Source organism: Acipenser ruthenus, chromosome 1 (genome assembly GCF_902713425.1).
Source record: "Acipenser ruthenus chromosome 1, fAciRut3.2 maternal haplotype, whole genome shotgun sequence".
Lineage (NCBI taxonomy): Eukaryota > Metazoa > Chordata > Actinopteri > Acipenseriformes > Acipenseridae > Acipenser > Acipenser ruthenus.
In genome coordinates this window covers 19,160,822-19,188,547 of record NC_081189.1, presented here as the reverse complement: position 1 = coordinate 19,188,547, position 27,726 = coordinate 19,160,822, and the positions used below count along the sequence as shown (strand labels likewise).

Sequence of the window (27,726 nt, the reverse complement as noted above, 5' to 3'; positions counted from 1 at the left end):
AATGCATGTGCTTTTTTGTATTTCTTGTTTCCCTGAAAGAAATATGTAAACCTGGCACCTTTTCATCATGATGGTTTAAAATTACTGGCACTGCATTATTTTCTTCCACTGGGGATGCAATTAAGATTTCTGCACACCCCTGTAATTTACTACAATTGTTATTCAGCCAAATTAATGTTGCACTTTTCAGCCACATGAACAATGTAATCAGCAGTAACAACCAGCACAATGTTCTTCCAAAAATGACTAAAAAAGTATTTTTGCTTTTAATTTAAATTGCTCCTGTGTTTATTCCAGAAATATGTGTTACAAAATCCAATACCCATCTGTCTTTAGTTAGTTTTGTTTTGATTTGTTTTTTCTACCATGGAAGCCAAAAAGCTTTCAAGTACCTACAGACTGGCATCTTCAGAAATAAACAATACAGTGAAACAGAATTCATGCATTCTGTGTGTTCAGTTTTTCACCAATGTTTACAATTTTCACAAGTGAGTGCTATGTGTGAACTATGTGTGGTGTGCTTGGCCAAAAGTTTTGCATCACCCTATAGAATTTTGCTTCATAGAGTCGAATGAAACCTGCTGAATAATGTTACGTTTTTGTCAAATACACATATATGAGATTACAATGCCCATAAATGTGTCAAATTTAATAAAAGATTTATTAGAATATAAATAAAGACTTCTGTGCATGTGTTGGTTTAGAGGATATACAATAGTTCTACATGGATTACTCACAATTAATCAACATGGACTCGCCTTGTTTCCGTTTTATCTTACACAATAAAACATTAGAAACAAGGTAGACTCCAAGTACTTGGTGAAGTTGGCTGCAGCCAATCAGAGAGGTTAACCTGGGGAAGAGTGTAATGGGCAGTGTTGTGTGATACATGCTGTTATGGATTCTGTCCCGAGATGTGGTTAAAAGCGCTAAACAAGGCAGACAATTCCATCTCTTTTGCATTGTGGTTAAGATGCTTGTTTGCGGTGTCTGGTGTGGCCACCATTAATCTAATACCATCCGCCCTTACATTTGCAATGGTAAAGATCTGTTTTAATTGCTGTAACTTCAGTGATTCTCCTTTTAAACTAGATATTTAGTGTTTAATATATGTGTCACGTATGAGTAGAGCCTACTTATTTTAAATTACATTTTCTGAATTCATTTGGTAATGACATATCAACTCTTCATACGGTCTTCTCATTTTGGGAATAAACACTGTGATATTGTGCTGATAGTATGTGCTACAGCATTTCTGCAATGAGAGCTAGCTTTAAACTGTCTTCCTGATCAAAGAGCCTTCCTTGCCTGGCGCTGTCTGCACTGAAGACCGTTGTAATTAACAATGTCAGTCGCTTTTCATCAGGTCCAGGGGGAAAACAGATAAGAGAGGAAAGGACTAAAGTTGGACGACCAGTTGGCACTCGGGAACCATTTTCTACACAATCATCCCGATTCCTCAAGCGAAAGCCAAAATCGAGGTTAAATATTTCTTTCCCTGAAGCTCTGCCAACCATTGTCTCTTAACAACGCTTCAAAGACGATACTGATCTTCTCAAATCAAGGGTGATAAAATAAAGCTTCCCCTCGCCTTTCTTTAATACCGTTGATCTTCTGCGCGGTCTCTATCAGTGTTGCTTGATTGTAACTATAGCACACAATTCTGCAAGAGACCGTAAAAACAAATGTTTCTTAAATAGTGCTGCTATGAAACAACATGATGAGCTTTGACATTAAAAAAAGTTTAAAAGTTAAACTTCAAAAATATCTTGGACTAACATTCAGAAAGACTATTAAAAATGAAGCACTGCTGGCTTCAGTTACTAAACATGAGAACATGAGCACGTAAGTCAGTACCTGTCATTCACAATGTTTTGCTATCGTGTCTGCTCCTTCAGAATCTGTCAAGTTCAAGTGGGGAAGTGTATCAGTAACATTTAATTGGCATATTTCTCACGATGTCACTGAAGTCTGTTCTACTGATTACATTTACTTTCTCACCTCAGAGGCAGGCATATGAAATTGTTTGTTATTGGAGAGCAGTGCAATACTTGTAAGGCCATTCACTCACACTGAAAAAACATGGGCCCTTAAAATTCAAACGTTTGGACTAGAAGACATTGAGATTGCCTTCTGTAGAACTGTAGCACTATTTGCTGTAACAAATTCTGTGCATTTGCAGAAGGGCGGTGCAGGTCTGGTGAAGGCTATATATTGGGACCGGGTGGCCTGAGATTTATGAAACTATGCATGGCCGTTTATGAGACTATCCTACATGCTCCCCTACTTCACCTCTATCATACACCACAGACTGGATCACAGACGGGTGTTATTTAGAGCCTTAGGAAGTGGAATCTCTTTCCCCACAGTCGCATTGGAACTGCTGACAGTAATGCAACCTGCGTGACCTAGTCAAGCCCCTTGGCCTGCGTGGTGCAAGAGGGCGCACTGGAATTTAGACCCTTCTTTGCCGGGCATTACCTGTTATGTAACTGTGTTACGGTACATGTGTGGCTATTTATATGCAGTATTTAGTTACATAATATAAACAAATTAAGACATAAGACATAGTGTACCCTTTTTGAACAATAACTCTCAATTGCATGACAATATAATTAGGAAAGTTACTTCTACTGGAAGAAATTGGCTTTACATTCCAAGTGCACGGATTGGATCATATAAGAATTGAATATTGTGTGAAAGAAAAAAAAAGGAAACAGCAACTTATTAGACAACTATTGACTGCTATTTGGAGTAATGGTGGTCATGTGACTTTTGATGTTACAGCTGCATAGAGACAGTACGCTGAGTGATTGTCTCACAGAAGTTCCATTACCAGTGTTGTCCAGTAAAAATGAACCCTTCCACTGCTACATTGCTTTAAACTCTGGCCATATCAATGATACAGACCATGCCAAATGCAATCTGAAATGTCTAGAGGAGACTGGGAGTGTATGATGAAGGTAGTTATTGTGTTCACGATGTTGAGTGTGACAGACAGAGGGACAGGCACCTTGAAAGTGTCTCTGCTGTTTGGGTGGAGATATAGCTGAAGACTAGCACCTTGGAAACATGATTATTTAGCTGTTCTGAAAGAATGGTTCTACAAGAAGAATTCCAGGGCTGTAATATTATCTTCCATTTACTCCATGGTTGGGATTGATTTTCACAGTCAGTACCATGGTTATCAAAAGCTTAACCTCTTGCTCTCAACTTAACCTTTCTTTCTCCTTCCTCATGTTTCACCATATACTTGTTCAATAACACCACAGATTAAAGAGGTTTCCTGCAGACTAGAGTAGTGCAGTCAGGTATCTTGCTGCCCCAGATTAGCTGAATCGTGACACATTTCTTGGAGGATCACCCTGTCCCTTCTGCAGGCCTGCAGCCCTCTCACATTCGTGGCTCCATATGGCGTATTAGTGATTGCGACTGATACTTGGGTGCTGGGAGCAGGTGATATGACATTGTAACGAGCATATGCTATGCATTTGATTTATATTTATTACATTACTAAATGCCATCTGGAGAATGTATGATGGGTAAATATGTACGGTGTATATGCCCATTTCAGGTACCAGAGGTGCAGCACTGAGTGTCCAGTCACACAGAGCACAAGCTAAGGTGGATCTTGTCACATGATCTGATTTCACACGGGCTCCACTTGACTTCAATATGGTAACAGTTGACTTGGGGGTCGAACTGACCCAGGCAAACTCAAAGGCAATTTAAACAAAATAGTTACCACCAAGCAACTTCTCATAACAATAACTTAACTGCTCCTTCCTGCAAGTTGTTTCTGCGAGGTTTTTTTAACATTCCAATTGCTTGATTTTTAGGAAGGGCCCTACAGTACAGTATATCTTGGGAACTGCTTGCACACATTTGATGAAACTTTGAATGGACATTTACAGTAATTCCTTTAACAAGTTAGCACTGCAAAAAATATATTAGCTCCAAAATTATGTTTCTTAAATATTTTAAGCAGGGATTGAGCTTGATTTTCCCTGGCTTAGCCTATACAATGCATTTAGTTTTGTCATACTTAACAATATTTTACATTTCTAAAACCGATAGTGCCAAAAACTTTGCTAAAAAAAAAATAAAGCGTTACAAAATAATTATCATGAAGAATGATTTGGTAACAACTGCACTTAGAAAATAACAATGAATGAAAAAAACATTAACACAAATCTTTTTTCTATGAATTTGTGCTTTAAACTGCATGTGAAGTTAATGGCTTTTTGAGAGCTTTGAAAGCCAGGATTCCAGACCACGAAGCCACTCCACCCCTCCCCATGTCTTTCTCTAGCATATCACATTACCTAACATGAGAGCTGGGTGTTAAAAAACCCTTGGCGGGGCAGTCCTCTGGAAGCAGCTACAGACAGCTGTGTGCTTGTTCATGTAGAAAATGAACTTAAGAGCTAAGTATTCAGGAATGGAAAGTAGCCTTGTCCCTGAGTTTACTATATGCAATACTGTAGTTCACAGTGTGGAGACCTCAGTCAATGTTTGTCTATTTATTACTGTGGATTACTTCAACAGGCAGAGTGTAAGACATTATTATTATTATTATTATTATTATTATTATTATTATTATTATTATTATTATTATTATATCAAGGCTACAATATATGGAATTAACTCAAAACAAACCCTCAATTTTAAGAGACAGCATTGCGCCTCATTTGTTTTGATTGTGTTCTGAAGGTTTGGCCACCCTTCTTAGATGTGTTGCCAGATTTCTAGAAAATCAAAAGAAGAAAACTGAGCTCTTGGGATTCTATACGTTGTAAACTGATTGTAAGCTAATTGTTTTATGAACAAAACAAAAAAAAGGAAAATATTGTTTTCATTTATTTAGCCATTTTCAATGAAGTATTCCCTGAATGTTGTTTTGAATGGGTAGCTTGATTTTTGTTTTGATCTCTTTCATGAAATGCATAGATTTTTGTTTGAAACTACAGCCGTATGTTAATGCAACACAACATACTCCCTGCCGTGTGTACAACATCAAATATGTGTTGATGTCTACAACTGTATCAAAAAATAGCATGTTTAACTAGTCAGCCCTGTTAACAATTCTGAAGGGCTGCTCACTAGGTTAACAACAAATACAGAGTGCATTTAGGGATTGGCACAATATCAAAGTTTATCAATGACTATTTTTGAAAATGTGAAAAGCATACAGAAAGAGACGGCTATGCAAGTCCTGGTAGTAGCCATTGCCTTTAGCCAAGCTCTTAACTAAAGGCTGATCATATAGATATGTGTAGTGAACATTGTAATTAAAAAGAGTAATCCATACCCAACAGCCTGTATAAAGACCACATATCATTGCTTTTATGTTGCATAGGAATGTATCCTTTTTTTGGTAACTGGTGAGATAATGCTTGGAAAACCCCATTGTGGAGAAGCGGTTTGTCTTCAGCTCTTTTCAAACGAGTGAACAGTATATCCTGAATTACCTCGGGGGTAAAAGGTGTGCTTCAATTAAGATTGACAATCAATGTCTTTAGAAGTCAGTGCAGTTCCCATAGTATATCTGGGATGATGTCATATTTCTTACTAGCTAAACCTTCATTGAATTGGTAGATTGAAATATATATGGCTAATTTGAACAATAATTCAGATTTATGAAAGGAATATCTGTAGCTCCCAAACTGTAATATTTATTCTTATAGATGTATTTGTTTGGAATTGCCAGTCACTTGGCATGAGCATGATATATCATAGTTACCCTAACGATGTATTCTTTCTTATTGTCTAGATTCCATTTTGTAACATGTTCTGCTTCAGTCATCCCATTGTTTTTAAATAGGGCTCTCATGTCCGGACTACTAATCATGTCTGGACTACATCAGGCACATAAAGGTGTAACCGTTACCCTAAAGTACTGAGGGTTTAGACTGTATGATTCTGGGAGCTCTATTGAGTCCATTTGGGTGTTTTAAACTTCCGGGTCAACAGGTGATGTGATGACTGCAACAGGATTTGATACAAAGTGAATCTAAACAACAAGAACACATCATTTTCATATTTCATACCCATGCCAAGTTGCCCTTTAAAATGGGTAAATAATGTCGCCCTTATCTGATCTTATTAAAAACCTAAACATATACAGACTGAAAAGCCTTAAATACAAACATGACATTTTTTCAATTTGGCCAACACACCAACTTTCCTTTCTGTCAATTGGGTAGGGTTGCAGTCAAATCCCAGTAAACCTACCATGTGCTGTACATTTGATGAAATTGGCCCCAACAGTGATGGTAACAGAGATAACAGATTACCTGTACAGTAAGATGTAATTTAAGTGAATCATTCAAGTCAAATGGGTAAAATAAAGGGGGAAAGAATATCTATGATAGATGTACTTAGAATTACGTTTCAACTGTTTCTTAAAATCGATTTAAATGTGGAAACGTCAATGGGATGAAAGGAGCAGGTAAATTGCCTAACTCTATGAATATATTTCCATTTCTCACCAACAAAATGGACATCTATGTGTGCTGGGGATTAAAGAGGCCTGGAACGCATTACCACATCCTGACCCAGATTATTTTTTTTCTTTCTTCCTCAGAATTTCATGTTTCATGTCAGAAGGTGCTTTAAAAAGTGCTGTCATTAATTATTTTTATAGAAACAGAAATACTTAATGGAGCTCAAGGTGAACCTCAGGCAAGCTGTAATTGACATGATAGGGAAGGGCTTCTTACAGCTGTACTTGTCAGTTGGTATAAAACAAAGCACAGTGCTTCCCCTTTTTATAGGACTAAATGGTTTCTGGGATTTCATAATTACTGTACAAAGGACATATGCCAAGGCTGCCCTGTCATGCATGTTATACATGGGGTTAACATTATACAGCTGTGCATTATATTACAGTTCCATTTCTTCTGACAATTACCGGTCAGTACTATTTCAGGGGACTTACACATCAGACTTGCTGTTGATCAGGTTGAAATGTACTGTACTGTAAACTGTTTTGAACGACTCCAGTGTGGAGCCATCCTAAATAACATGTTACTGTCTTGTAATTAAAAAAAAAAGCTAATAAAGTTTATATAAAGACCATGTGACTCACATGGCCTTGTGTAAGTTATTCTGAGTTTCTGAAAAATTCATAAAATGACTTGCAGGTAACACTGATGTTATATAACTGTACATAAAAAAGATTGCAACATCCCTGGAAACATTTGAAATTGAGAGAGTATTATATCCTGGTAAAAATCTCAATAGTATGTTTTTTTGTTTTAGTTTTGTGGAAAAAGCAGTTTAATATTTTGAAATGCTTCATTTTCTCTTGAGACATTTTTTAGTAGTGTTACATTTTCTTCTTTTTTTTCGCCGACTCTCAGAGAGTCTCTAGCTGTTTAAATCTTTGTCTAAGATTTTCCAGCTGGTGCAAAAAAACAACAATGCAGAGAAAGCTTTAAAGCTTCTTTTGTAGTTTAAGAAGTGCAGTGGGGGTCAGTGTTGCAGGATTAGGATCAGATTGTCTGCTATCTCCTCAGTATGACTTCCTATGTTATAAAAAAAAAAAAGCCTTAAGCCTTTTTTCTGCTCTACATCCGCTGTGAAACAAAGAAAAAATAAAGGCTCTGAACCTCTTCAAATCTTCTAGGACTTTCTGTTTGCTTTTAAAGAGCAGGATTCCAAAGAACTGTGCAAGTTCAGGAAGTCTACAGTATTCCCATTGTCCGTTTTCTTAATGGCATTTTACAATTAAAAAAAACGGTTAAAGCGTACATTCAAATATTGCGTTACCTTTAGCACGAAACCTTCTGATTTTATTGACTCACCTGCTCGATGTGATTAGTATGAAGGTATAGAAACATGATTTTAATACTAGGTCTTCACTCTAGTTATTCCAGGCAGTATTGTATTTGCTTAAGTAGAGTGGATTTCACCTACAGTAAGCTGTAAACTTTCAATTCTAAAATTTAAATATAAGCTTAAAAAAAACTCATCATGTGATTACATTTTGGCAAAAAGTACCAAAACTCTAAAAACTAAGACAACTGTGTCCAATAAATGACACTGTTATAGATACATAGGGGGATACACAGGGGGATACAACATTGTGACAGGGTGCCCACCCCGTGTGGATATTAATTTTTAAAAGTACCTGTATGTATTTATTATATGTATGTATTTTCATTTGTATTATTATTATTAGTAGTAATAATATTATGTTTGTGTGCGGATGGACGAAAGCCTGGAGTCGTCTGCTCGCCGTCGCCTGCTCACCGTAACCTGGGGACATCTGCACGCCACCGCCGGGGAATGCCACCTGCGTTCCACTGTCCAGGTTGCCATTTGTGGGCCCCTGGAAGCCTCCGTTCCCATCCCAGAATGTGGACCTGAACTTTTGGGATTTTAAGGGGGAGGTAGCCGTTGGGCCATGTATGCTGCGCACAAGGGGGGGTGAGCGAGACGGGGTGCCCACCCCTTGTGGATATTAATTTATTATATGTATGTATTTTCATTTGTATTATTTGTATTGTGTTATTAGTAGTAGTAGTAATAATATTGTGTTTGTATGGGGATGGACGAAAGCCGTCCGACATTTTTATTTATTATTTGAGACCGGCAAAAAGCCGTTCTTATAAAATGTAGTTGGCGGGGATGGGGTTGAATCCCCATCCCTAGAAGCTTGTGGGAATGTGTTTGGAGCCTTAAAAAGGAAATTGTTTAATAGGTAGTTAACGCTCCAGCCACAGAATAAAAGACCCACTCCAGGCTCGTTGATAGAGGAGAGTTTAGAGGAGTTGAGAGCGAAAGCGAATGCCACCAGTAAGTGAACCAAGGTACTCGCTTTGTAAAATATCATTTGTTAGTGTTTATTTTGTTTTGGCCAGTGTGCCCATTTCTTTTGTGTGTTTTGTTTAAACTGTTTTGTTTCATAATTTAATAAATATACGGCTGCGGACGTTTCAGCCCCGTATCATCTGTGTGTTGTACTGCTTCCTGGACGCTGATGTCACCTACCACGCCACTCAAGCCATCCTTTGTGTCAAACATATACAATATTGGATGAATAACAAAGACATGTGCACAGGCATTTCCCTGTACTGAACTCAGCTGGTTTAAACTGAAACTGAAGTCTTTAAGCAGGAAACAATCACAGCATTCTGAATAAAAGAAAGACATAATGTAAATGTTTTTATTAGTGCTTGGTTTTGGAGTATCCAGTTCCAGCCAGCTCTGTATCCTGATACCTACCACACAGAGCAGGTTACACAGACTGCTGCATTGCCAGTGACCGCTCCTGTAATGTGTTCCTATTATTGCTTTTTATTGTGTCTGTAATAGCGCATTCATCAATAAGTATTTCGGATGAGATGTAAAACCAAGGTCCTATTGTAAGTGACTCTGCAGCAGTAGTTGTTGATGCATAGTTCACCCCCTTGTCTCTATAAGTCACTTTGGATAAAAGCATCTGCTAAATGACTAATTAAAAATAAATATAATTGAAAAATCCCCCTCAGGGGTGTGGGTTAACTTTGATTGGGGACACTTGAAGTTTTCTTGACCACACTCTCAGTATTGGAGTGGCTCATAACTCTAGTTTTAAGTCTAGTCTTCTCAATATAAATGGTTTTAGCATTATTTAAAAAAAAAAAAAAAATTAAACTGCTTATGCCATGACTAGGCTGCTGAAATGTAATTTTTTTATTATTATTACACAAGGTGTATAATCCCACTCTGATGACAAAATACAAATGTTAATGTATTTATTTTATTGATTTCTTTTGGTTATAGTTTGTAAGAAATAGTTTTCTACAATTACTTTTCTTATATTTCAAATAACAATATTTAAGATTCCATGGATACCTATTTGGGCATGTGAATCTCAACTTCACTTGGTCACGTGACCAAACAAGCCACACTGTTCCAATCACCAGTGTGCCAGTCCAATCACCTGACTTGTTGTGCCAAAATAACACATACCTTCAATAGATGACCGGGTAATAAAACGTACCAGCATAAATGCCTTTTTTCACCTGGACAGATATCCTTGAGCCACCTACTCCTCAGGACTGACCATTTTTGCTGTCTTTTTTTCGTAACAGTTATCCATTTTCTAAGCATGATAAGACCCTCCAGGGTGGGCAGTATTGGGAAATACCGGACCTTCCAGGGCCTGCGGCGTCGGGTCTCATTACGCCCTTGGGCGGTGTGGTATTGCCCAATACTGCCCACCCTGTTTGGTCTTATTGCCTGCATAGTGTTTGTGCTAAGGACTGTCTGAGCTCATTTTGCAAAAGACCCAAACATAGTCTTCAGGCCTAATTCCCTTTTAACAGCTACTTACCTGTGCTCCAGGTTCAACCTGCCAGCAGGGCAAATATGAGACATGTGATGTAAGAACTGTACATACGTAATGAACACACAGTGGATAAAAGGACTGAAGGTGAAAAGTCATCAAGTACTGTCTATGTGTAAGGAAATCTCATGTTAACTGCTGCTTACATTCAGCAGCTAATCTGTAGATAATCTAGAATCTGACTGTAGACTGCAAGTGCAATATTCTACTATCTCTTAATTCTCTTGGTACGGGTATCTGATTGGAATAGGGATTACTCATTTTGCTTCCTGAGTTTTACAGATGTCACAGATTGTCCTAGATTGTAATGGAATCCTGGGGTGAAAGGAGAGTGCACTCTATACCCCCAGACCACCGACAGTGCTCTGCTGCTTGCTTGGCTTGTTCTAACCCAGCCTCTCTTTGCTGCCCCCGCAGGTTGAGGAGGGCGGGAAGGCGGACTTGCTGAAACACAGGCTGCAGGCGGGGGACGAGGTGGTTAACATCAATGAGGTGGAGCTGAGCGGGTCCAGGCAAGAGGCCATCTCTCTGGTCAAGGGATCCTACAAGACCCTGAAACTCATCACCCGCAGGTACCCTGAGGGTTCTGTGTCCAAACAAAGCAAACATTGCATGTTCCTGTTCCACCAATGTATATGCACAGTGTTTACCATTATAAAGGTTTCCCACAGTAAAAGCAAAACAAAGTGTAATAAAACATAATGGTAAAGCACAGGTACGCATTGTACAGAACAACGAGGTATGGGAAAGCGTATTAATTAACATGACAAACCATTGTAAACTATGCTAAATGAATACTACCATGGGAAAAGCATGGTTAAAATACTGTGAAAAAATACAGAGGTAAACTTTTATAAGGATACTTGTATCATTGCTCATTTCAGTATAAGTATTTCAGATTGTAGGTTCCACTGGAGCCAGTCATTAAAATCGTATTTTGTTTGAATTAACAAAGGAGTTCCTTAAAAATTACCTTAATGAGTAAGTCTCACCTCATCAGCAAAACTTAATTCTTATAAGATAATTTTCTGTATGTAAACCCTTTATTTTCAATTGGTTATAAAGTTGGTTTATAAAATGAGTACCTATCCATGGTGATCTAACCCTGAACAAGTTTAAAATGAGGGATTGTAGCAGCCAACTGGGCCATTGTGACCAGTTACAGATAGTGACTCATTGACTCATTGTTAAGAGTCCTTATTGTCATAAATATCAGCCTGTTGAAGGTGAGATTTTACCTCTGTAGGCCTTGTTGGTGGTCTCATTTTATCCCTTGGTGGATCATTTTATATATATTTTGAGATTTGGATGGTTTTAAACAGCAGCTTTTGGAAGTTTTCTTTGTGGTTCTGTCTCTTCCTTTATTTTCTTGTACATGGTCATGTGAAATCTCAGCCAGCTTGTCCCCGTCCCCCTCCTCCCCCCCACAGAATGAACAGGGAGAAATCCAAGACTTAAAGCGGTGCCCCATCCCCGAGTTCACACATCATGAAGAATGTTTCCATTTGAAGATAATTATCTTTGTTACACTTCAATATGCGGTTCTTAATACTGTAGATGTGGTTCTTTGGTATTGGGGATCAGCATAATAGCTAAGCAACAATCCGTACAGCAGAGTCAATAAAGCCACTCCTAATGTGCAGGTTCATGAAGCGGTCTCACTTAATTGTTCTGCAGCTGCTCAAGTAAAACAAAAGCAATACTCCAAAATGTCAATAAGCCGCTTGTGTAGTGAACTTGTGAAGAATCTGCTGTATCACTGCATGCAATATGTATATACAGTATCTCTGAGGGTTAAAAACACCTAAAGCATGTAAACAAACAAACAAACAAACAGAAACTGTTAATTCTAGTGCATGCAACAGATTTGTGTCCAGATCCAAGCTGAATTTACTGTGAGTAAAAACCTGTGCATTAGATCAGTAAAGCTCAATTGGAAACAGCAACAGCTTTTGTATTTGAGTGTATTATAAGAGGTTCTATGTATATAATGAAGGAGCCAAAAATGTTACTTGCTTGGGGTGTGTGGAAATTTCCACCACCAAATGGCACTGTTTGCTACACAGCTACAGTAAGCAAAAATAGAATTTCAAGAAATCTCTATGCAGTATACAGCACTGGGCCACTAGATGGGCCACTAGATGGGCCACTAGATGTGGAGTCAAAAGTCATGAATGCTGTTTTGCAACATCAAAAATGTATTGATAAGGAAGAAAGAGGTAATCTTGCTTAGAGCTTTCTAAGTGCAACATTCCCAGGTTAAACCACCAAATTTCTACAAGACAAGACGTAGCGACAGACCTTTAGGAAACAGAGGCAGAGTAGCGAGACAGTGATCCTCAAGTGAAAGCAGCAGCAGCAGAGCCAGGTATTTCACTGACGCAGCACTTCTTAAGAAACAGCCAGTCAGAGTTCCCATGGAACCATGCATGTTGTTGACACAGTCAACAGGGAGTTCAGATATGCAGAATGGTAAAAATGGGATTCAGCAAGATTCGCAATTACAGAGATGTGTGTACCGGTAACGAACCTTGAGTACACGGAAAGATTTTCTTCATAACAGGCAAGAATTACAACCGTTTTCACACACTTAAAACATTTGTCCATGTCAGTGTAGTATCTCAGCTTCACCTTACTGATTAAACTAACCCTTTTATTGCATCTCATTCCCAAGGCTGGGCTGGCAATCTGTCACTCTGTAACCGCCCTATTCAAAATAATAAAAAAAGGCTAGCCTACCTGGATGTACTGCTGAAAACCACAGCCTTTATTTGCATCCTTGGAGCAGAGTTCACTAGGTGGGGATCCTGGCTCCATAAAGCCATTCAGACACAGATCATGCTGCATGGGGAGTGCAGCTAGGGACCTGCTGAATGCTTACCTGAAACTGCAGAGTCATCAGTCCCTGGGCTTTGAGAAGGGGAGAGGATTTTTTTCTTCTTTTAAGCATCTGCAGAAACACACTGTGGCTCTTTTCTGTCAATACTGAGCCGAGCACTCCTACAGAGCCAGTGCCTGACCAGAATAAATGAACCAGTGGCAGCTGAGTCAGAAGAGTCGCTGCACACAATGGTGTTTGCGTTTGCACGAAACTGGAAGCTTCAAGGGCAAACTAACTTCTTCAAGATCTGCAAGCTTTAGGACAGAGAGAGGACATAAGGGTGTGGAGAAAAAATCTGAATAACTCTGACTGGCCTTGATATTGAAGTGAACCCATTGGCACGTGCTGATTCAATAACACTCTCAATCAGTATTACCCAGGAGAACCCAGGAGAACAAGGTGTACGTGGGTTTATGGGTGCTATAGCTTGCTGGAATCGTGGGTCCCATTTTCGGCGCATGTTTCCAGCTTGTACTAGAAGGATGCACAAGAGGACATTTAGTGGTTTGACAAGTGCACGTCTTATGAAGAATAAACAACAGAAACATACTGGAGCGGTGCAATAAATACCATTGCGGATTATGGATGAGAGCCAGGATACCAACGTCATTTTAAATAGGTAGGTGGCTACACAAACAGGACATGGAAGGCTTTAGAGACCGAGTGTGCCCGAATGTATTATAAGATGTTAAAAACAAAACCATTTCCTTTATTTCATCAGGAATTCGACAAATATGAAACGCACGATAGTGGCACATTTCATATCCCTTTTCAGTTCCATCACTGTTTCCACAATATGTTAAATATTTATTTTTGGTATCTGGGGTGTGAAGTCTGAGGATCACGTACCATATATCACATTGCACTTTGTTCATTTTCTCTACCTTTACTTCTCAGTTAGCCTCAGTCAAAAGCCTTTCATTTCAGAATAAACCATTGAATTTTCAACATACACCTCCAATATGGTCCCAAATCTTATTGGAGGGCAGTGTTTTTTAATAATATATTTTTCAGGGAGAGCACTAAAGCAATAGTGATTTAAACCTTTTAGGACCAAGATTTAGGTTTTGTAATCAAGTTTAAGGTTTTGTGAAGAAACTACGTTGATTAACATAAAGACGCGTTTTGTCAGTTTTTCTTGCAAATGCAACAACACACTTTTAGCACATCATGTTGGTCCTCACTCCCTACCTCTATACAATATATAGGTAGCTGAAGTACTTTCTTAATTGTTCACCATTGTGGATACAGTTCGACTAGCTGAAGACTGAAAGACTGAAAATGGGTCAGTAATTGCAACAAAAAAACAACATATTCAGTGTCTTGATTAAAACCCATCTCCAAATGAATTAGAAGAGATTTCAGGGTAGTAATATAAAATAAACTCATGGCATACACCTAGATTAGAAAGATATTATGCACTGTAAGTCCACACTTGTTCAAATATGATTCTTCTATCTCATTCATTTGAATGCTTATGAATAGTATAATAAAGTTTACAAGCCATTGTGAAGCACATGTCAATCTGACCTTTGACTTATACAGTGCAGCTTCTCAGAAGTTCATATTGAAAATGAAACAATCATCTTGCGAACCATATGATGAGGTAGGTTAATTATGAAAAAAGAATATGGAGCAGGACCTAAAAAATACACAGAAAGTTGACCTGAAATAACTACTACATTGCATTTCTTCATATTCATACCCTAATCGTTCCCCAGGCATCATGATTGTAATGAGCCTGGGTTCATTCACATGTGAGAATGTGACTGAAGGTGAGTGCTGGGTTGACTGGGGAACATGTAATTGTGTTAAACTTGTATTTTAATGAACTTAAAAGAAGGTATAATTGTAGAAGTGTGAAGAGTTGAAAACGGGGTATGAGGAGTGCATTGGATATTTCTCTGGTCCGTGCAGCATGGGAGGGTCCATCACACTGGCTGACAGTCAAAAAAGATACTATTACTGCAGTATTTTTGTAGCTGTAACTTTACAGTAGTACTGCCACTGCATTGTACTGTAGAATTGCAGAGTACTGCAGCTGACTAAAATTATAAGTCACATCCCCACTGGAACCTGCTACACTTATAATATGGCACAATGTCTAGATCTCACACTTAGAATGTCAATGACAAAGTATTGTAAACGTTTAAACCACAACAGGTTCTATAAACACAGAGCATCACAGGTTAGTGAATAACAATAACAGCTGAACCGGTAATACCATTCTGCTAAAAAAGGGTCTTATTAATTTGGACCTGTGGATCTAACCACCAAGACTGAATGCTATCTTACTACCAATGTATTACAAGAGGTTACCTACGTTTCTTACTAACTGGCGCTCTTCATTTTTAGCCGGAGAGGAAAATCAAACCATCTTGCTTTAAAGTTCCAGCACAGAGTTAAAGAACAGTTGTTGGGGGAGTTTACTTCTGCACCAATGGCAGGAAAACAGTGCCCAGTGTTATAACATGACAAGCAAGGGGTTGCACAAGTTTAATTGGGTTAATTGAGCAGTAAGCGCTTTTACAGGTCATCAGTGCAGTTTGTTTATTTGTTTATCATGTACTTCATTAAGAGATCGTTTGCTGGTGCCTTCTTCACTACATCACGGGCTGCTTGATCTGATTCGTAACACAGTGTTGAATCTGCAGGCATAATGAGGGGGATTGAGGCTTTTGATGCTAGTAAATTGTATATGTACCATTTATCACAAGGACTGTAACGGTTGAACTGTTTGTAACCCCTTGTTTAATAAGATCACAAGTGAGGGCCTGTATCAGATATCCTAGTTCTCATTTTGCCACCTTTGAAAATTGTACAGGAGTTTGACAAAAAAAAAAAAGGATGTACAGCCACCATGGGTAGCCAGCCATTGCGACACTGTCAGTGTAACAAGAGCTGCTGTTCTGGAGGGATACATAGTCATTCCTCCATGATTGCTGCCTCTGATTCCTTCAGGGAGGTTTGGGTGGAAATCTGTAGCAAAGTCTGTTCTCCAGAACCTACTATCAGCCCTGTACTGAAATGTCTCATATCTTCTTCCATCTGGATCCATCTGACTTGCTCACAACGTAAAAATGCAATGCCTGGAGATTAGTTTTCAAATGTGTGCATGGTTCTGATCACTTTAAATGGGAATAGATTGCAGGACTTAACTGCCTTGTTTCATCTTTTGCCAGAAGAAACTACAATATGCTGTAGGAAAAAAGAAAAAAAAAAAGAAATTAATCAATTTGAATAATTTTAAAGAAAAGCTGTCCTACTTCATTGATGATTGAAAAGGATAAATACTCAAATGATCATGAACATGAAACCTGCCTCTTATCGTAGCTCCTGTAAACCACATTGTCATTGTTATAGCCCAGAGAGAGAGAGAGAGAGAGAGAGAGAGAGAGAGAGAGAGAGAGAGAGAGAGAGAGAGAGAGAGAGAGAGAGAGAGAGGGAGAGAGAGAGAAACTAACTACAATGATGTCAGTGCTACAGAACAAACCTGTCTATTCATCCCAGCCTGCCAGGGCTCAAACTGTGGGTTTCCTGCTGGAACAATGCTGTCATCAGGTTTTTCAAATCGATGAACAGGGTGTTCTTTATGTCTTCACCATGCCACAGAGTAGATCGTGATCTGGAGAGGCAATGTGAGACAGTCCTGAATTCCTCTCCGACTGTCCTGTCAGACAGGTGGACAGCAGATATTTATCAGAACTCAGAGCCATTCTTCTCCAGCCATCACCTCTGCAACCCCAGTTTGAGTTCCCAGTCCCAAGAGATTATTTGCCAATCGCAGACAAGAATTATTTGCCCAGGGGTGAGATAGGGGAGAGGGTGGGGGTAAATCACTACATTGAGGAAGGAAGTATTTTGGTTAATAAAAGGGTTATTGGGTTATTGCCCCCCTTTGTAGATGTTTGGTTATGTGTTTAAAACGTGGATCACCCAGGTAGCCTCATGACATGCAACAGCTCAGTTCTGTGGGAGTTCAAAGGACAACACTTGAGTAAAACAACCTTATAGTCGTATAACAAACAGTCATTTTGAAAACTAAACAGATAGGAATCAATGGATATCAGTCAGTATTTGTAGAAATCTAATGAGGATGTGATTATCAGGACATGATTAACATAATTAACAGTGTACTGTATATGAAAGATTCATATAGAAAACCATAGAATAATAGATAATACTAGTTAGTCATGACTTTGTGACTTCATGAGTGGAAATACCAGTCTGAACCTTTTCGTATTGTTTTATTTGTTTTATTTTATAGCTAGTTGCATATGACAAACATAATTCATACTAAGTTAATCTTTGAAATATAGTATTATGCAGAATCAATATGTGCTGTAGACAACACGGACGGGATTGAGGTTACAGTTAAAGTTGTTGTTCTCTCTGTCTAAATGATCACTATGGAAATGGCAGATTAGGTATGTGGCTAGTAAATAAAAGGATTATTCTTCAGAACTACTCAGACACTTAAAGTGTACACCCGGGACAAATAGAAAAGTTTGTTTTAAAACTCAGAAAATCTTATTATATTGCATCATATAAAACTCAAGAGGAATTGCTATTTAAATGTGCATTAATTAGCATTTATCTGTCTTTCATCCACATTGAGCAAAGAAACTACAGCAATTAGAATGTAAAACAATGAATTCATTTTCATGTAACCCGATTTTATAGCGTATCCTACACAAATATATCTGCCATTTAAACCAGATCGGAAACTCGATATTATCCTAAAGTACCTGAAATTCCTTGCACAGTATATTGAAGTATATTGATTGATTAAATCACACAATTAGCAGAACTAAATGTGTTTCACCAGAGGAGTTGGGGCAACCCCAGATATTTGCATCATCTAAACAGTGTCATCTATGATTTGGCCATAATTTACCATGGTTAAACATCGCCAGACATAGCATGCTTATATTAATATGCTTGGTATATGACATCCACACAACCAAACCATGTTTCTTTGTAAGACAATGGAGTTCTAGAACATGGCTGTACATCACATTCATTGTCATTGTTATACCACGAGTGACCAAGAAACAATGATGGTCAACAATAGTACTGTGGTCTGCGGAATGTCTGGGGCAGCAGACGCTGGCTGTTCCACCCCCCATCAGACTCTAATATACATGATAATACAAAAAGCCAAAGCATTGTAAGGTAAGGTGGTAAACGCCTTTTAAAAACAGAAAACATGTTTAGTGTACAAGCATTAAGAAGAAAAAGAGAATCAACTCTAGAAACAAAAAAAAACCTTTTTCAATTAGTTAGATGGATATTAATGTCTCTGCTTACATAAAGTAAATTCCAGAGGTCAGGTTTACACAACATGAAACCTAGCACTACCTTTGTAAAGGGTGCCAAGGCATGCCATAGTTGACTGAGCTCGCTGAAGGGCGGTCAGGAGATTGGGGATGTACAGTATGTGGCACGGATCTTTCACATCCGGCTCCTTCATCATCAGCTCAGCATTCTCTCTTATTCTTTCTGACCCTGTGCAGAGTTCACCACCTGCCTTCACTGGATAACATACCCCCAGATCTAATAATTACATTAGAAAATCTAGAGTTACACAGTGCTGGGGGGATAGCTTGTAAACAAGCAGCCAGGTACATAGTGCTGATAGAATGGCTGGGAATGGAGCAAGCTAGCAAGAAGGAAGCAAGAGGATATTCCAGTAGTGTTTCTCTTTTTCTCTCTCTCCGGTTTGCACACAAACTATCTGCTGCAGCCTGCTCTGTGACATCATCACATGAGCTCCGTAGACCTCCGAGGCTGCTCTGTGATTGGCCGGGAGGAGGGCAGTAATTTGAACTGCTTTTGTGTTGCTTTGTCTGCTAGGCTGTTGCTCTTGTTGGCTGCTTCAGTAAAAGAAGGTGCTTCTAGGGGAAGACACAGGTGTCTGCGCACAGCACTGCTCAGACTAGGATTGAAGGAAAGCAGCTCTTAAACTTGACAGTATTCTCAGCCTGTCACACTGAAAACGCTCTGCCCAGGAGTTTTAATCCAGTCAAATTACAGGAATGACTGCTGACACCTAGAACACCTCGCTCTGTCTCATCTGGAGGTAAGCAGCACATATATCTCTTACAAGTAAACAGTACAGACCATGTTCAAGGACAGCATTTTTAATCCTGTCTGTGGTCTTGTTTTCTGTTCTTCTTGTGGTAGACATCACTGGCAACCTGTAGGTGGTAAATACAATAAGCAGCCACAGTACACATGGAAAGGTTTCCGAGCCAGGGTAGCGTAAACCGAACACACTCTCATGGTGAACGTCTTTCTCTTTAAAACAAGTGGCAGTTCATGAGGAATTCATGTCATATTTTAATATGAATGTGTTTGGTATATAGCATGCCATGTGATGTGTTACATAATTTCATATGTAAAAAAATAATAGTTCAGAGTAACCTCAAGAACCTAATGAAGGATATTGAGGTTTGTAAAAAAAAAAAGTTTCCTGGGTCTGTCTTGTCATTTGATGTCCAAGATATAATACAGCCTGAGACTTTCCATTAAAAAAATGCATTATATTATTTTTGTATGCCCTTTGTTTGTATTGAATCTATTATATACAGCTTTTGAATGTGGAAATGTATTACAGTGTTACACGCGCCCTGTATTTTGTTTCTTTTTTTACATTTGCTTTTAGCTTAGTTTGTACAAAATTCCTTAATTACAAAGTAGATAGGGATATCTGCACCTGACGCAGTAGGTAGTAGCAGTGTAATGCAGAGCATAATGTAAGGATGCATACAGTGATAACAATCACATTCTGTACTGCAGTATATGAAAAAATCTCTCTCTCTCTCTCTCTCTCTATATATATATATATATATATATATATATATATATATATATAATATACTGTATACTGTATATATAGGTAGATAGATATAAAATGGATAACGCTTACACATATTTTGTTACATAACACAGTGCAACCAAATGCACCGTTTAAGTAAAGCTGCCCATCTGGAAAAATTTGAATTTTTGCCCTCTGGGATTAAAAATGATTTCCTGTAAAGCACAGCAATATGACTTTGGATTTGTGCAATGATGTAACTATATGTGCAATATGGTGTGGGGAGAGGACAATATTGCAAGGAAATATTGCTGGTCTTTTTATTTAGCGTTCTTGGCTTAGTAAAACATAACAAAAAGTGTATATATATATATATATATATATATATATATATATATATACACATACACACAGCACGGGAGAACCATAGGAAACTGCAACGTGACCCTGGACATTTACTGTGGTAACTTCTGTTAGGTTGAGGTTTTCACTTCTTTTTTGCAATGTTGTTGTGATCTTCATGCCATGCGTTGCTGTTAGACTGCTGTTTGTCATCACGCTCTATAACACTTGACAGCCACAGAACTCAGATAAGCCAGTTTCTTAATGAGCTCCAGAGAACTGGGGTTTATTGGAACCTGTATGTTGGGGTTGGTCACCTTGTTTGGTGCGTGCCGCTGCCATATAAATACACCTGGTCATTTGCATTTTGGAATACATGGCTGTCAAGATGTGTCTTCTGAGTATCTGAGTGATGCTGGTTGTTTTTTTTAGCTTGATGTGATAATGGGCGATTACATTTTTGTGATGCTATGTGGTTGTTCGCTCATTTGGAAACTCTTCAAGAGGGATTTTAAAGAGGGTGTTTCATTGCTTTAAAACTTGCCTTCAAACAAACATTAGAATATTGGAATAAACACTGTTTGAATAGCATTCGGTGGTAAAAATGATCATGTTCGTTCAAATTTTTGATGTTAGTTTAAACTGTGCATTTGGTTGCAATGTGTTATGTAACATAATATCAACTACTAAATCCATTATCCATTTTATCAAATGCATATAGTTCTATTTAAATAGATATGTCATCTATATAATACGTACTGACTTATCAGAATTATATCAATGCATTAATAAATAAGTAACACACATTGCACTGTTTAACACACATAACTTTTCATTTGATGGAGTAGTGGGTTTATGTTCTTAAGAAATTCTTTCACTGTAATATGGTACAAAAAATGTGTTTTCAACCTAATTCAAAGTGAAAGAAAATGTTTATATTAATTAAGAATATTCAAGCATGAAAAACTCATGTTAGTACCAGCACTACTTTTAACATGGTCTTCTAGTCTTCACACTCTTTCAAACTCCAAATCCTCATTTATGTTTTCAGAAAGGAAAAGCTTGCCCAATAAAAACATGTTTTATTAGAGGATATATGTAACCAATCTAAAGATGCATCTTACTAATTGTAAAATTGTAATATTTATTTCTTTTAAGAGAGCGATTTTGAGTAAAAAGCTTTGAGTGTGGTTCACTGGCGGGAAGGCACAGGGATTTTCCTACTCAGACTTTGGCCACCACTTTAAGTAATCTATCAGAGTACATACACCAACCTGGAAAAAATAATGAGGCAACAGATTTTATTTTTCCCCGTCAGGCTCATATTTGTTCTAGGTTATATTTTGAAATGCTTAAAAAAGGCTATTGTTTTCCAAAACAGCTGTCATCATTAATGTATTGAACATACTTGGGGATGAAAGAACTTGTATTACATCAGAGGATTCATAAATAACATATTCTTTTGGTCTTTATATTATCTAGAAACCTTGTGTGACAATATCCATAAATCCCCTTTATTATAGTTTTGAAAAGATTTCAATTGTGCTGCAATTGATCATTGAGGGGATGCTACCTCTGAGATCCAAACAATGGGATCTCCTGTATCTCAAGGGAGTTTGTTACAGTTTAAAACTCCCTTAATCTGTATTCATCCTATAAGATAAAAGTATATATCGTCTGGTAATACTCCTGAAAACCAACTCCGTGCGTATATTGTAGATCAGGCAGCAAAATATCATTGTGTTGTTTGAGGTCCTTTTGCAGAACTCTAAAGATTAAAACCCAGGATATTTCTATGTCTCTGGAAGACATACTGAAAGCCTGGAAAAGTTCTGATGAGTAAGCCTTGGTATTTAAAAGTAGTATTTTTGTCAGTTTGTTTTTATGATTTTATATATATATATATATATATATATATATATATATATATATATATATATATATATATATATATATATATATACGGTGTATGTGTAATATATATATATATATATATATATATATATATATATATATATATATATATATATATACAGTACTGTGCAAAAGTTTTAGGCAGGTGTGAAAAAATGCTGTAAAGAATGCTTTCAAAAATAGACATGTTAATAGTTTATATTTATCAATTAACAAAATGCAAAGTGAGTGAACAGAAGAAAAATCTACATCAAATCAATATTTGGTGTGACCACCCTTTACCTTCAAAACAGCATCAATTCTTCTAGGTACACTTGCACACAGTTTTGGAAGGAACTCGGCAGGTAGGTTGGCCCAAACATCTTGGAGAACTAACCACAGTTCTTCTGTGGATTTAGGCAGCCTAAATCCACAGAAGAACTGTGGCTAGTTCTCCAAGATGTTTGGGCCAACCTACCTGCCGAGTTCCTTTAAAAACTAAGAGCTTGGACAGCACATCTGGAAACCCCTGTCTGCCTTGAAATTTCTGCCTGGGAGAGACCTTGCTGATGCATTATAACTACCTTGTGTCTTGTTGCTGTGCTCAGTCTTGCCATGGTGTATGACTTTTGACAGTAAACTGTCTTCAGCAACCTCACCTTGTTAGCTGAGTTTGGCTGTTCCTCACCCAGTTTTATTCCTCCTACACAGATGTTTCTGTTTCAGTTAATGATTGTGTTTCAATCTACATATTGAATTGATGATCATTAGCACCTGTTTGGTATAATTGTTTAATCATACACCTGACTATATGCCTACAAAATCCCTGACTTTGTGCAAGTGTACCTAGAAGAATTGATGCTGTTTTGAAGGCAAAGGATGGTCACACCAAATATGGATTTGATTTAGATTTTTCTTCTGTTCACTCACTTTGCATTCAGTTAATTGATAAATATAATCTATTAACATGTCTATTTTTGAAAGCATTCTTACTTTACAGCATTTTTTCACACCTGCCTAAAACTTTTGCACAGTACTGTATATATATATATATATATATATATATATATATATATATATATATATATATATATATATATATATAGATATATATAGATATATATATATATAGATATATATAGATATATATAGATATATATATATATATATATATATATATATATATATATATATATATTGCTCTTTTGGTTATTCATCTGAAATGTATTTGCTTACGATTGTAAGTCACCCTGGATAAGGGCGTCTGCTAAGAAATAAATAATAATAATAATAATAAATCTGAAAAGTGAACAGTTATGTAGTGTATGTTCACTTGCCGCTATCAATGCAATAAAAGTTCAGTAACAGACAATCTCAAGTGAACATATAATAGTGTTGTCAAGTTCTTTCTTTGGTGTTACTAAACTGCAGCTTACCCCTCTAAATGGGAATGTTCAACTAACTATTCTACATAGCAGTGTCCTGACACTGCTGCACATGTTTTTCAAAAGTTACCATTTAGTTGTTGGTTTTTTTTTTTTTTCGGTGGTGGTTGTTAGCTTGATAGTCAAACTTGTTAATAACCCTTGACCTCATCTCAGGACACTTAACTGGCTCTGTGCCCAATTATCTAACTGCCTGCAGTGTTGGCTTTTGTGGCTTAATTATAGATTTGAACAGGTGGACAGTAACCTATTTGTCTCATCAACGGTGTCCTTTGAAAAAATTAAAACAAGATCAAAGTGTGTGATCATTTTATTGTTCTATGGGGTTTGTTTTGCATTAGCCTGCAGTATGTAGGTCCACATAAAACTGCACTCCGGTGTGACTCATTTGCACACAAACATCCCTTGAGACACACAAACCCACACGAATCTTCAATAGCGAGATTCACTCTGATCATTTCAGTATAATGATCATGAATAAAAATAGCTAGTTTTTTTTTTTCTCTTTAGCTTTATATGGATTCTTACAAATATAGTCCCATTAGAACCATTAAAAAAAGTCTGCTGTTTTTTAGCCCTTTTTAAATGGTTTCTTTTAAATAGATTTATTTTGAACCAACAGCATAACTTCATATTTCTTCATACATCTTGCAGGCTTTTCCTAAAAGAAAAATCTTGCGTGACTCTGTTCTTTTTACACTCTTGACTGTCTGCCATGGACATAAAAGAACGAATACGGAAATATGAAAAGGCGGTTATTTATTTCTAAAATAAACAGTAAAATCAACTTTACCACCTTCCTAACTACCATTGCACTGTGTGATAACCTTCAGACCTTTTCTGTGGAAATCCGAGACTAAGGAGAAGCATGGTATAAGGACAGACAGGGGTGTGTTTGTTGCATTCCCTGTTACAGTTTAGTATTGGCACCTAACCTTTTCTTTTTGAAACACCCTCATCCTTCTGTTGACTGCTTCAACGTTTGGGGTTTGCTGTTAGAGATTTTTTTGAATGGATGAACGGCCCTGGTTCTAACCAGGACATTCAAATGCTTGTTCTTCTTTAAACATCCTTGAAGCAGCATACGAAGGTGCTGCATTTCTTCATACTGCATGTAATCCTGATGGTGCCCCATCCTCTACCAATCATATATCCGTCACACACTGCTGCAAGGCATGTGGTAGATATCTGACTACATGTGCATTTACTGGAATCTGATCCTTGCCATTACGATGCACATCTGCATGATTTTGAGATATCAGTAACTTTACCTTCAGGGATAGGCAATGGTTAAGATCCTTGACCCTGGACTAAAGTCACTGGTTCGGTACCCGAGAAGGATTTATGGTACTAATGTCTTCCTGTCCTAGATAAATATAATGATCCATGTGGAATCCTAAACAATTGTGGTTAGAATAAGATTTCAGAAGGTGATTTATGATTGTTTATTTAGACCAGCAAATGAAACATTTTAGCATACCCAAGATAAAATGCTAAATCCATTAAGAATTTCAAAAGCAGTGGCACAGTCCTCAATCAGCAGTGATAAAAAAAATGCTTACATTTATAAAAACATTTTCAACAGTGTTTGTTAAGGATTCATTTTTTTACTAAATATTTTTTTCACAGTTTTTTCTGACCCCTTCTTTGCAAATCACAGAAGCCAAGATCCTGTAGCTTGGGTTGACTAGCTTTAAAGTTCCCTGTTTATGGGGACTTTTTGCAAAATAAATTGACACCAGACAATTCTTGCTGCTACTGTACTTTCAGACACAGCGTATGACCTGAAAGGTTAAATTGACATTCAGGTACAGAATTACCAAACCAGCCATTTTTATTTGCACAATACAAATAAACTAAACTATCATAGTGGACAGCTAAGCTGTTTACCAGTCACAAAACACTTTTTCAGGTTACAACACAAACACAATCAAAAAAGTTTACACACTACCTTTTTTTTCTATTTAAACCACACAGGTCTCTCCTCACTGACAGCCTCTTGTCTTCACACAGACTGCCTAGAACGTACATTTTTTTCCCCTGTTTAAATATCTGCCTGCTAATCCCAGGCAGGTGACACTAATTAAGTTTTTAATGCAAACACAGCCACACACATTTATCTAGCAGGCCCAGAAATTAACCCTATCCCTACCAACCACCAACATATTTTTTCCAGGCAGGGATCCGCCCTACCACACTTACAATATAGGCCCAGCTTTCAAAAAAGTACAATTACTATTCCAGGGTGGATCATGTTTTGACTTAAACAATATGACACACAAAACAAAACATTTTGAAAGTATAAATTGAAAGTAGCCTAATGCAACTTAAAACTACTGTTTTCTAAAACATTTCCCCAACTTTTGAAAATCAGCCCTGAAGCAGACAAAATTGATTTGTTGTCACTTTTAGGATAAGTTCCTCTGCCACAGGTTTGAGAAGAACAGTAGATTGGCGTACCTTGAGAAGAGTCCAGAGAGAGACTGCATGTGTCACCATCGCCGTGGATACCGCCTAGGTTGCCCTGAAGCCGGGGCCTGAGGCATGTGAGGAATGTTGATGGTATGCTTGAGTGGAGAGCTTCAGAGCGGCCCTCGCTGAACAGATTCTACTGCCATCTGTTGTGAACTGGCAAGTTTCATAGCAACAGCTTCTCAGGAATGATTTTTTATTAAAATAAAAGAGGAGAAAAAAAACAAACGAATACACTCTTGAGAAAGCAGGATAAGGCCCCGGACACTTTTACACAGTGCTGAACATTAAAAGACGAGGCGTCTTTTTAATATATGGGATGTTTTACTACTTTGTTACCAACAACTGGGGGCTCCACAGTACAATGGGCTCTCTCCGTATCTCAGGCTACGGCACTGGGTGAACTAACAGCCTTTTATTTTACTAAACATGCAAGTTGGGGGGGGGGGGGGGGGGGTACGGACGACTTCCACTGAGCCCTCTTTAAGTAGCACTTTGTTAATCTTATTAAGTGTAAAGATACTTTGAATAAAATAAATTCATTTTTTTCAATGGTAAAGATGTGCCAGACCCTGGAATGTAAATACTCTATCTCTTTGAGATTATAATAATAAGGATAGTAGGTAGATACTGGGGATATCCTGGTTTTCCGCCCGTTTAATTGGGTTTTACAGCTGTGTTGGAATTGAGGCAAAGAGAGGTCAAGTGGCTTCTCCAAGTTCAGAGTTCATTGGCTGTGCCTTCTCTCTTGCTTCTTTTAGTTTGAAATAGGTGCTACGTTGCGAGTGACAGGACATTTTGTTATTAGTTTGATATTTAACTTGTAAAAAGGGTACAGTATGAAGTAGTAAATAGAGTTTAGAAGATTAGACTTGAAGGAACATGAGATCACAGTGTAAATTGCAGTTTCTTCAATAATGACTCCTTAATAGAGATGACAGAAATGTGCTACAATATGAGAGGATTGCATGCAAATATGAGTATTCTGCTAATCACACATTTTACATTGATAGCTGGACGTAGAGTTATTTCTGTGATCTAATTTCTGTTGTGAGATCTCATTGGGATCCATCTAAATGTTTGTCAAAGTAATTTTACTATGTTTCTTTAAGTATTGCTAGATAGTCTACCAATGAGAGTTTTATAGGTATGGATGTCCTTGCTAAATAGATATGTACCCAGTGAAATACACAATATTAGCCCTTAAGATAAATACAGTAATCTGACTTGTAGATGTCAATTTGTTTTATTGTTTTTAGCAGTCTTCAATTGTTTGTGTCATGTGCAATCCACGTTGCTAGAAAACAGATTATGCTGACCACTTAATTTATATTTAGTATGTTTTCTACACCAAAGGTAAATTTGCCTTCAGAAACACATCGCTTCCTCCTCTCACTTTACAAGAAAACACCTGTTGACCTGACTTGTTTAATTTAGACTTATAACAACCTTGCTAAATGTATAAACATGTATTAAAACCATATAAGACACAATACTGTACCTTTAAGCTACTTATAAAGTGATAAACTTAATAACA

At 37.6% G+C, this 27,726-nt stretch overlaps 1 protein-coding gene and 1 long non-coding RNA gene across 4 annotated transcripts in view; one reads left to right on the top strand and one right to left on the bottom strand.

Annotated features, from left to right (window-relative positions):
- LOC117973138 (protein Shroom3-like) overlaps positions 1 to 27,726 on the top strand; it is a 126,292-nt gene that overhangs the window by 37,383 nt on the left and 61,183 nt on the right. The window contains exon 2 of one of the 2 annotated variants that reach the window (XM_059017263.1): positions 10,754 to 10,908. In XM_059017263.1, the coding sequence (XP_058873246.1) occupies positions 10,754 to 10,908 (155 nt within the window). Of the gene's footprint in view, positions 1 to 10,753; positions 10,909 to 19,018; positions 19,300 to 27,726 lie in introns of those variants that run through there. The other variant, XM_059017271.1, reaches the window with a different exon arrangement.
- Positions 15,685 to 26,368, bottom strand: LOC117400828 (uncharacterized). Of its 2 annotated transcripts, none has more exons than XR_009320283.1 (3): positions 26,178 to 26,368; positions 16,711 to 16,887; positions 15,685 to 16,415 (listed from the first exon to the last, which is right to left on the bottom strand). It is a non-coding gene; the product is annotated as an uncharacterized LOC117400828 (long non-coding RNA). The 2 variants fall into 2 exon arrangements; XR_009320282.1 differs by having other exon boundaries at positions 16,711 to 16,842.